At 35.7% G+C, this 11,185-nt stretch overlaps 3 protein-coding genes across 3 annotated transcripts; 1 reads left to right on the top strand and 2 right to left on the bottom strand.

Annotated features, from left to right (window-relative positions):
- The first annotated feature begins 514 nt into the window (after positions 1-514).
- ube2g1b (ubiquitin-conjugating enzyme E2G 1b (UBC7 homolog, yeast)) lies at positions 515-3,943 on the top strand. Its single transcript, XM_043221152.1, has 5 exons — positions 515-792; positions 1,523-1,625; positions 1,779-1,876; positions 1,948-2,126; positions 2,847-3,943. The coding sequence occupies exons 1-5, from the start codon at positions 750-752 to the stop codon at positions 2,931-2,933; spliced, it is 510 nt and encodes a 169-aa protein (XP_043077087.1). The 5' UTR covers positions 515-749; the 3' UTR covers positions 2,934-3,943.
- Positions 3,944-4,452: 509 nt separating this feature from the next.
- Positions 4,453-6,818, bottom strand: arpc3 (actin related protein 2/3 complex, subunit 3). Its single transcript, XM_043221151.1, has 7 exons — positions 6,677-6,818; positions 6,138-6,237; positions 5,934-6,010; positions 5,658-5,726; positions 5,457-5,583; positions 5,230-5,324; positions 4,453-4,724 (listed from the first exon to the last, which is right to left on the bottom strand). The coding sequence occupies exons 1-7, from the start codon at positions 6,680-6,682 to the stop codon at positions 4,662-4,664; spliced, it is 537 nt and encodes a 178-aa protein (XP_043077086.1). The 5' UTR covers positions 6,683-6,818; the 3' UTR covers positions 4,453-4,661.
- A 479-nt stretch (positions 6,819-7,297) lies between these two features.
- On the bottom strand, positions 7,298-10,395 carry gpn3 (GPN-loop GTPase 3). The gene is given in 9 exon segments (XM_043221148.1): positions 7,298-7,588; positions 7,757-7,885; positions 8,384-8,480; positions 8,571-8,686; positions 8,835-8,959; positions 9,042-9,104; positions 9,107-9,208; positions 9,948-10,056; positions 10,207-10,395. Coding segments are annotated over 9 exon segments (855 nt in total). The 5' UTR covers positions 10,255-10,395; the 3' UTR covers positions 7,298-7,522.
- Positions 10,396-11,185: the final 790 nt, after the last annotated feature.

Genomic DNA, 11,185 nt, shown 5'->3' with positions numbered 1-11,185 from the left:
GTATTTTTTTGTGTTATGCTTTTTTATTAGTAATTTTATCTTTAATTACTTTATAGCTTCCCATTTCCATTATTTCCACTTCAGCTTGTTTCAGGCGACATCATCTTTAATGCTACTAATTCTAATACATAATTTCAATAAATATTGTGTTGAATTTTATTTCAGCTTTATTACAATTACCGAACACATTTTAAAGGGTTTAGTTTTAGTTAAAAACAACATCGCTACAGATTTATAATCGCGTATGTATTCGATATACATTCAGAATTTAGTTAAAAAAAACGTATTTTCTAAATTTTAATGTTAAAAATAAAGCATTTGATATTTGCTTTTTCAATTTTAATTCTGTTCGTAATAAAATGTCGCATATATTTTCAGCAGCACAGTCAACAAAGTGTTCGTCCCGTTTACTTTGGCTGTGTTTCAAAACCTAGTGACCCAACTGCACAGACAGCATTTTTAGGCTTGACGGGCGCGCGCGGCATTTTTTGTCATCATAATTCGGAACGCTCCCAATAAAGATGCCCACAACTAGTGTAGTAGGCAGCTACCTAGTGACACACAGCCTTGAGGTCAGTGCCAGTATCACATGTATCGCTTCTCGGCGCATGTGAAGTAGATTTCAAATACAAAGTGCCGAAGTGCTGCGCGTCGAGCAACTTTGATTGCCAACATTGATTTCTCCGACTTTATTTCTTCCCGTTTTCGTTGGAGACATTATTTATTTTGTTAACGTTAGTTAAAATAAAATGACTGAGCAATCGGCCCTGCTTCTGCGAAAACAGCTAGCAGGTAGGTGGCTAACTGTTAGCGTGAGTAGTACAGAATTATGCCATACTAACCATTTTTATCCGCACCATCAGTATATTTTAACTAATTTACACAATGTGTAACGAAACCCACTGTGTCTGTGTTCGTGTAAGAGCTTGTGGGCTTCGTATTTCCACTTGTAAAGTTATAAGGTCAGAAGGCTTTGCTAGCATGCTAGCGCCTAATAAGTTGGTGAGATACAAACATGTTGATGGCAAAGCTTATACCTTTTAATTAAGAAAATAGCTATTTAATATACATAATATTTTATGTATTTTAAAATAAATAGGATGAGTGGTAAAAACTAAGTTTACCGGTTATAATATCAGTTGACACGTGTTAGTATGCAGTGGGCAAATTAGCAAAACGGCAACTCATTTCGATTTAATATTAAAAATTTTAAGTTTTTAATGACTCAAGTGATTACAATACAGTATAGATATAGTATGAAAATAGCTATTTAGATTAATATGAAGCTCACTTTACATAGCAGAAAATGTAAGTCAATATCCAATGTAGCTCTCTATCAATATCTAAATATCAATACGTATTATATTTCTACACACACGCACAAGCAAATGGATTATTTTTTGTGATCAACGTGTTTATACCTCACCTTAAAAAATAAAAATTGGCCTTATTTGTTTACAAATTTACACAGGCGCAAATAAATGCATTACATTTAATCACATTTTTGTTTTACACCTTACAGAGCTCAACAAAAACCCAGTGGAAGGTTTTTCTGCTGGTCTGATTGATGATGATGATATCTATCAGTGGGAGGTTGTCGTGATCGGCCCTCAAGACACACTGTTGTAAGCAACCAATCCTGTTACCAACTTACCAGCCATGTGTTGTTTGGGTTTAGCCATAAGAGTGGCCAGTTAACTAACCTAGATTTTGCAAATCTCTTCCAAGCAAACACTTCAATGTTTGTTTGTTGTTTTCTTTCTGTTTCTGATTTACAGTGAAGGTGGGTTTTTTAAGGCGCATCTCATTTTCCCTCATGATTACCCGCTCCGGCCTCCCAAGATGAAGTTTATTACGGAGATTTGGCATCCTAATGGTGAGTGCATGTTGATGAAATCACTGTCCCCATAGAGGTTGGCACTGATATGGTTCTTCATCTCTAACCAGTCGCAAAGAACGGGGATGTGTGCATTTCCATCCTACATGAGCCAGGAGAGGACAAATTTGGCTATGAGAAACCCGAGGAGCGTTGGCTGCCCATCCATACCGTAGAGACCATCATGATTAGTGTGATATCCATGTTAGCAGACCCCAATGGTGACTCGCCAGCCAATGTGGACGCGGCTGTAAGTTTATTGATTTGTGATGATACTGAACAAGTCGCCATGAAATCGCGGTGAACATCAGCTTTTTGTGATGTGATGAGAAAGTACAGTTAAAGGTTATTCCTGTAGTTTGGAGTAGTTTTGCTTGTTTGTTTGTTTTTAATGCAAAAGTAATGGAGATTTGTTGGTGGTTATGTTGTCAAATTATGAAGTGCTGCTAAAATAACTTCTCATCAATTCTTAGACGTTTACATTTAGGGAAATTACCTTCGGTTTATTATTGAAGTTGTCTTTAATATGTTTTAAAGATACCTTAAATATACATTACATAAAACATGCAAGAACCCTGTCATTTGTACTAAACATTGAAATATTTCATAAAAATAAGGTAAATTTAGATTTCATGGTGACTTTATCCTTTCAATATGTACTAAATGGCGTGAGTTTTATTTTATCTAGGAAATGCAGCCTTTCTAAAATGTTGGCTTATGGATAATACATTAGTGTAACACTATTATTATTTGTAAAAAATTGTTACAGCATTAATGGCAGTATATTACTTAAACATTTGAATGAATCGATCCTGGATTTAAAAAAAATGTAGTTAATGACCATCATAGATCCAATATTTGCTGATTAACAAATTTTTTTTTTATATAATTTTACTCTAAACTGTCACTTAATTAGGCTTTTGAATGCATATTAACGACTGAAAGTCTCACATTTGTTATTGATTTGCAGAAAGAGTGGCGAGAGGATCCAAACGGTGAGTTCAAAAGGAAAGTCGCCCGCTGTGTGAGGAAAAGCCAAGAAATGGCATTCGACTAGACGCCCCATCACTGTTTCGTTTGGTACACATCAGTTCCCATCTCCATATCTTGAGGTCAAAGACAGTGTGAGGATTTTGATTTTTAACACCCATGACAAGCTCATATCAGTTTAATAGGTTTCACTGATATGTTGGATCACATTCATGTGAGGCAAAGCATAATCGCCTGTACTGAATTCTAACCACCCCCCCCCCGGACATGCCAGTTACAAACTTTAATAGGCAATCACCTTTATTTTAGTCACCGGTTATTTGGGTTTGCACCATTTGGGATATCAGAGCAAAGCCACCATAGAATAATAATTTTTTTTTTTTTATTTGAATGTGTGAGTTATAGCACGTTTCGTTAATGTCAATTACCCTCCACCCTATAGTGTGTCTGAATTATTTATTATCTTAATTATGATGAAATGTACTGCATGACACTTGTGTTTTGACTCGCTTTTTTTATCTGCCACTGAGCCATCGATTTTGAACAAAGTCTTTTATGCAATTCTGGCGTGTTTTGTGCGTTTATGGTACTAGTAGAGGCTGATGGTCAGAATCAATGCTGATTTCCCTTCTCACTGACGTGTTGGACAGCCCTGTTCCCTTGAAAAAAACAACAACAAAACAATACCGCAGATGTCTCTCAGAGGGCCGTCTCTTTCTCTGCTGCCTTAAGTTGTTCTCCTACCAGAAAGGAAAATTGTATTCAGTGATGTCAAGTCCTTCTCAATGTCTAGTCGGTTTTTGAGCTGGAATCCTCTTTTGGATAAACCAAAAAGTTAGATATTTGCATGAGAGACAGAGAATATTTTTTGTATAAATGGTAAGCTCAAAAGCTGTATTTTTTGTGTATGTAAATACGATGTATTGTACCATAGCTCTATCAGTCATTTGTTTGTGACGTCCCCCCCCCACATGTAGTTTTGTAATCACATCTATGACTGTATCCTGTTCACTCTTCTGTTCCCCCGAAGGTCCCATCATGTAATTGCTCATTAAAATGTAGCATTTGTCTTACGTATCTAGTTTGTCCTTATGTTTTATTCTCTTTTTAGTGTCGCCTTTTGTCTTACCGTTCGTCTTGCGTCAGTCATGTCAAAAGCAGTTACCTCAATAACTTCTAAAGGTGCATATGATTCTTGGCAACGCAAATTTAGGATCTTGTCTGTGTGAGGTTCGTTGGGTGTTGTGTAATGCAAATGTAAATCTATTGTTCCGAAGACACAAAACAATTTAAAGCAATAAGTTGTGCATTTCCAGTCACATTTTGATTTGATTCGGTGGTGTGTTACTGGTGCGAAACTCACTTTTCTCCAGTTTGTGTGGCAGAATACTGATTTTTGAACACTAAATATGGAGGAATGTAATTTCTGCAGCAATCATTTATGCTCTTTATTAAGTTTGGACAAATAAAACTATTATGAACTCACCACACACAAAGCAGTGTTGTTATTGTTAACTGAAACTATTAAAATCGGTTTTGTTGATTGAAATAAAATACTAGATACTGAATAAGGTGAAATACTGAGATGCCGTTGTCTTGTTTCTCTTTAATAGATTTTTATTTGATTGGCTTCTGCTTCGAATGACAGGCCAGAAGTCAAATATACTTGATATCACCAGTAAAAAAATCTTAGAGTAAACACACTCACATACACATTAAAGAAAAAAAAAGACAGAAAATAAAAGAAAAAACCCCATCCACGTCCCACGCAGAACCAGAGATCCTGAGTGGTTTCTTACTGGCCAGGTGCAGACAGACTTTTGTTCATGAACTGTTTCTTCACAAAACACACCCACCACTGCAGAAAATAAACATGATCAACATTTGATTGTAGCTTAATATCAATTTTAAACAAGATGCTGGTAATTTGTCTCCAAGCAATGTGCTTAATTGTCAAAAACAAAAATCACTAAATGTAACTTTTTACAGTAACAGGACTTGACTTAAATGTTAAAATGCCACAATAGAAAAAAAAACAAAAACGTTTTTCGCAACCATTTTTGGTTTGTAATATTACTGTAACAAGACTTGGGAAGAGACCTGTTTATATTCTATATACAATACACTAAAAATAATACCCATTTAAAATTATATCTTATACAGACTTGAGGAAATACGTTTCATTTTCATAAAAATTCTTACAATTAACTTTTTTGCACTGTAGTAACAAGACTTGTGGGAAAACTGTACTTAATTGCCATTAAAATGTCACAATGCACTTTTTTTTTTTTAGCAATTTACTAAATGAATAAAATGCCTATAAAAGCTTCTCTTGCTTTGACTGCTATTTCAATATGCCTCACCTTGCTTGGTTTGTCTGTCTGAGGGTCGAACACACGGTCACACAATCTCAGTCCTGTCTCCTGTCTGATTTGTTGCAGGTAAGCCCTCATCGTTTCTGTTCAGGAGAAAATCGTGGTGTCTAGATTCTGTCATCGACAATAAAACGTCTAACATGTGCATCGCAAAGGAGCTCTTAGTGCATGCGCGAAACCAGACCCAGGTAAGCTGTGACTTCGTTGTGCCATACCTTCCTCCTGTTTGTTCGAGGGTTTAGCGTACATGGCATTCAGAGGAAAGCCAGGTTCTCCTGGGATGGGAAAGTTGGTAATTCCCAGCGTGTACATCTCCTTCTCTCCTTGACCCCTCGAACTGCACTATTAATAATTTATGAGACTGTCGTTAGACAACGTATGAAGCATAAACCGAGAATTTATTCTTCAACAGTTACCTTCTGGAGCTTCTTGAGGCATTCGGAGATGTAAAGTGTGGTGTAGATCAAAGTTCGATCAGCCTCGTTCTAACAAAAGTTTTAAAAAAAGCAAGCAATTCAATACAACATCTTAAGAATAAAAGGAATCTGATTTTGAGAGGTAAAAAAAAATCAGGATACATTGAGATTATGTATGTATTCTTCTCTCTCAGGTCAGAAGTATGAATGCATGTTAAGACACGCACGGCATTTTACAGGCTCCAGCACAGCATGCCGTACGGTCACACATCTCACCTTAATTTCATAGTTCTTGAAGAAAACATTGGCTTTGAAGTAGTAGATGGCCTCATCAATAATATCGGTGTCTTTGGCTGAATATAGAAACAGGAAGGAAGAGTTGATGTCTCAAATGCTCTTTACAAGCGATGGCCATTTAAGGAAGAACCACATACAACTCTGATCTCACAGGGCTGCCTGAAATCAAGCAAACTTTCTTACTTTCTTTCGCAGCAGGACCCTTAAACTGTGTTTTGAGGGGCAGCAATGCCATGTTTCCCACCATTTTGGTGTCCGCATCCATCAGGCTCGAGTGGTAAGCCTGAACAGAGCAGAACATCACAAAAAAAATATGCAAGAGTTACTTAGTGATATTTATCTGACGAGGCATATGCGTTTCAAAATGAAGCGTTTAAAAGAAAATCTGTGATCTCCGAGCTGAACGCAAATGAGGAAATCCAGTTGTTTGTATCATGGACAGATGCACGAATTCCGTTTCTAACAAGACATTTCTGTCACTTACATATACATGTTTGGCAAAAACGCATAAAGATAAAAAACATTATACAATGTGTATTTGTAAAACGGTTACATTTGCAGGAAAAATAGCCAGAGTAAGGTGATGAGTAGGTTAGCTATGTGGCTAATAACGCTAAAATATTTTTCTAGTCGCCGCTGCTATAAAACGCTGCACTATAAACTGCTCAAAAAGCAAACAATTGCGCCCGCCGTCTAAATTGTCACGTTAAACGATTTCTTACCGGCATCTTGGTACAATACGTCCCAAATCTGGCAGGCAAAAATGAATATGTCAGCGCTGCGAGCCGCCGCTTCCGCTGTCCCACCCAACACCGATACAGGAAGTTTCCAGGACAACTTCCGGACACAACCACTGGGAGGCGCCCTTCAGCTATGCGTTTATTTTTCCCCTCAAAATTCTTTACGATTTTTAATATCACTTATTTTAAGTAATGTTACATTTGCCATTTAAAAAAATGTCCACACACACCATTTCAAGAACCGTCAAAAACTACAAAGACAATACTTAAGTGCATTACGATACAACTTAATATTGATGACTGAGGCCAAACATATAGGTTTAACAGTCCACTGTTAAATAACTAATAAAGATAAGCAACTTTTCCACATATCTCAATATATATATATATATAAACAGAAATTTGTTACCCGTTCTCAACGGGACAGCCCTCATTCCTCAAAAAAGCTCAAAATATTGCCCCATGTATCATCACCCTTAGGCCCACACCTGACCTAAAGTATTCAGATAATAATAATAATGTGTGGCCCATTCTCACTCCAAACATCGTTTAAAAAAATTTGGATGTAATGGCTGGATTTTTTCTTTGAATGAAAACACCACATTTGTCATTTCCATATTTTTATTGCAAAAATAAATATGCGCTACTAAAAAAATGGATTGTATTTTATAAAACTCTGCTAAGATTGAGGCATTGCTCGGGTTGTGGTTGCATCCTTCAGCTAACTGCATTATGAATGACAGTGACACAAAATATAGCTTCAATAAATTAAGCTCTTAATTAGTGGAACAAATATGTCTGTCTTTGAAGTATGATGTCTGTCCTCACTCAAGAATCATCTCTGTCTTGGAAGAACTCATCAAAATTTGTATTACTGGGTCCCCCATCAACTTCCTGAAAAAAAGGGTGAAAAAAAGAGCAGTTACGCAAAATGCTAATTTTGGTGCAATCTAAAAGAAATTTAGGTTAAACAACATTTTTTTTAATACGAACAAGTGGTATAAATATATATTTGAATCAAACGTCAGTTCATAAAATATGTCAGTAATAATTTAAACAGACCTTGGGCTCTTTAAACTCCAGGTCTTCACCGTATTGTATGGAGAAATCAATGTGTTGCAGGACAATGTTGATGCCCTCCTCATCAGTGCGGTCAAAGGGCAGGAAACGAACCATACTGTAATCATCAATCTAAAGAAACAGTGCCATGTTAGTAATTTTCAACAAAATAATTGTAAACGAGATACTGAAAATGATTATAAAAATGCTAGGGATGAATGATTAATCAAAAAGGAAAAAAATAATAAATTGCTAGATGGCTTAGTGCAGTTATCAAACATGTATGACTGTGATTTAAATAAACACATATATGATACATTCTTCTGAATACAGCATTTTACCAGATCTGTAAAACCTGTAGCCAACAAAGGAGAGCTTTAGGTCTCCCTTTGGTTTAGTGTTGTATTGTAAAATAAAATAATTATTATATTATCATTATTAAAAACCTTTTTTTTAAATAATTATTTAGTACAACTAAAATTAATATTTCATATAAATTAAGATAACTATATTTATTTTGTCAATGTTTTTATGAAATAATATATATTTTTTAAGCACAGCTAACCTAAAATAATAATAATAATAATAATAATATGTATAATAATACATATTATTATAACTGTAACTTACCAAACCACATATGGCCTTTGTTAATTTCCTGAATTTCTTGCTTCTCAAAGATACGGAGTTGTCCTCCATCATTGAGTACATATCTGGGTCTAGATACCTGCAAATAAAATAAAAACACATCTAACATGTCTGTCATCTAAATCAAGGTGGAAGTAAAGTCTAAATGGATGACATTGCATGAACATACTTCTCTATTTCCTTCTTAGACTTTGGACTGAGCAGATCCATTTTGGTCATTATGTTGACTTGTGGGATTTCTAATGTCACCATAGCACTCAAAGCAGCCATAACTCCAGAGATGAACTAAATAATAATAATAATAATAAAAAAACTGTTACAACAAACAGAAAATGTAGGTTATTATTTCAATCATTTCTTAACCAAATCGCAAAAAAACCCAGCCCATGCTCGCTTTATTTCCTTGTCATTTTTTGTCATTGCCAAACATTACCTTGAAGGTCTCGACCATGAACTGTGAGTCAACCAGGAAGACTCCACACACACGAAACTCCCACTGCTGCAGCTGCTCCACAAGCTGCTTCATCACGGGCAGATGCGTGTACAGCTCGATCTGACCTGCAGTCCAGAGGACACAATGCTCAGCGTCGTTCCACGTCAATCCACGACAGCATCACACATCTGATACATCACCTCTTACCAGGGCAATCAAACAGTATGTAGTCATCCTCCACGTGACCAAGACTCTCCTCCAGCCAGTCGGGTTGTTGGCGAAGTACTCCATACAGAAGATGAGTCCTCCATTGGGGCCGAATCTCAGAGAGTCATCCTCCATAACGTCATCTACCTGGATTAATTCTCGAATGTCTGTACACAGTGAAAATTATTACAGAACACATTAAATGTTAGTTCACGATTTCTTTCTTAAGATGAACATATTTTGAAAAACCTAAGTTGTTGGTCCCCACTCGCTTCCATAGTGGAAAAATAAGTATTATTAAAGTTCATTTTTTATGTCCAGCATAAGAAAGAAACTGGTTTGCAATGACAAAGATTAAATGACAAAATTTTATTTTTGGATGAACCATCCCTTTAATATAAAATGTAAAAAATTGACATTAAAGGCTACTGGCTTTGAGGTAGGGGTATCAAATTTTATGACTTTTTATTAATGTTTAAAACATGTAATGCAATCAAAATACATTTCCTATTATATAAGTTTATATAAGTTTCTCTCTTAATTTTATTGATGTAAAAAATACAATGCTAAACCACAATATTGTAGTTAAATCTTTCTATATGAAAACAATGTTTCTATATTTAGAAATTTAAGGTAATTTCATTTGTAATAAATTTGATCTTTTATACTACTTACAAAAAGTTCAGAACTCATTTATTATTATTTTAAAACCTCGAAATATTTATTTTTCTTCAATGCACATAATTAAAACAATGTAAACAATGACGCACTGTGCACGCCACAGTTTCCCAGTCAAACAGGCGTTTACAAGATCGTAAAAACCTTCTGAAATAAGCTGCTTGAGATATCTTAGGGAATTGTGTTTTACTCTCAGTCTCTCTGTGTGTATCTACATTGATTCCTGACCTGCCATGACAGGATACTCAAAATGCTCTGCAGCTGGATCCAGATTCACCACCTGTACTGATCGGTTGAGGGCCTGGCAATGCTCTAACATTGTGGCACAGTAAGTACTCTGAGAAAAAAATATACAGAAAATAAATCGATATAAGAATCACGATACAACGACATAGGCAACGATATATTTTTTTTGTTCTAGTATTGTACTCATCATAATTGTTAGTAGAATTGAATACGTTAACTAGTTCTCCTGGTACTAAATTACCTTTCCACTTCCGGCCGGACCCATCACTAGCTGCGCGAATCGAGGCATTTTTAACTCTCCTGCTCCAGCAACACTAGATGGTACGCCGTTTTCCCTTCTTTTTTTAACACAAAACGAGTTATTTGCCTCAGGAATGCGTTATGCGTATAATACATACAGTAGCCATGCTGTTTTCCGTCGCCTACGGAAGCCAGCTGAGGCCAAAACACTGCAAACTCACCCGCGCACGCACGCGCAGTATCGGATGGGATTACAGGTCGCCTTATATCACTTGTAAATATTCTACAAGTCTCAGTTCAGGTAGCACTCCGGCATGAAAAAGCACGTTAAATTCCTTGAAAACAGCGATAAAAGTCGTCTGCACCACAAAAAGTCTCTTCTGCCTTTAAGGTAAGTTTCGGAATTTCGCATAACGGCTATGCAAATTACTTTATCGTGTTGTCACATTATGTATTTCCTGTGATTATAATGTTTTGACAGGCCTTTTGGTCTCAACCATGTGCAAGCTGGTAAGTTCATAAATATTTATTATATCCATAAATATTTATTAATCGGTCAGATTAGCTGCCTTCGCGCTGTATTTGCTAATATGGTCTGTAGTTATACATATACAATTTAATTCTTTTTAGAAAGTATTTTATAGTTTAAATTGCACACTGTTTTAACTGCAGAGATACTTAAATGAGTTAGTTCTGTAAGTCAGTCAGTTAATTATTATTTTTTTACTTTATGTAATTTTATTGTCCCATACAAGCAAACACTCACATGCTATAAAGAATTTTTGTATAAATTAGATAAATACGTAAGATGATGCACTGCTATTATAAAATTGTTCGTTTTTGAATCACATCACTGCATTTTTACAGCACTCCTGTTATATATATCTACAAATACAGTATATATCTGCAATAGCACGTACAATAAGTTCGAACTCAAAACACAACAATTTTTATCTCCCTAACAACCTGACAGGTTTTTT

This window comes from Puntigrus tetrazona, chromosome 21 (assembly GCF_018831695.1).
Source record: "Puntigrus tetrazona isolate hp1 chromosome 21, ASM1883169v1, whole genome shotgun sequence".
Taxonomy (NCBI): domain Eukaryota; kingdom Metazoa; phylum Chordata; class Actinopteri; order Cypriniformes; family Cyprinidae; genus Puntigrus; species Puntigrus tetrazona.
This window is presented reverse-complemented; position numbering and strand designations above follow the sequence as displayed.

Bases quoted from the DNA above. Each gene is read 5' to 3' on its own strand.
- ube2g1b (XM_043221152.1), top strand. From the start codon at position 750: ATGACTGAGCAATCGGCCCTGCTTCTGCGAAAACAGCTAGCAG. The intron at 1,626-1,778 runs GTAAGCAACCAA...TCTGATTTACAG, and splicing joins GGCCCTCAAGACACACTGTT to TGAAGGTGGGTTTTTTAAGG. The intron at 2,127-2,846 runs GTAAGTTTATTG...ATTGATTTGCAG, and splicing joins CAGCCAATGTGGACGCGGCT to AAAGAGTGGCGAGAGGATCC.
- arpc3 (XM_043221151.1), bottom strand. The intron at 5,727-5,933 runs GTGAGATGTGTG...AACTTTTGTTAG, and splicing joins TCAAGAACTATGAAATTAAG to AACGAGGCTGATCGAACTTT. The intron at 5,325-5,456 runs GTATGGCACAAC...TCTCCTGAACAG, and splicing joins CTCGAACAAACAGGAGGAAG to AAACGATGAGGGCTTACCTG.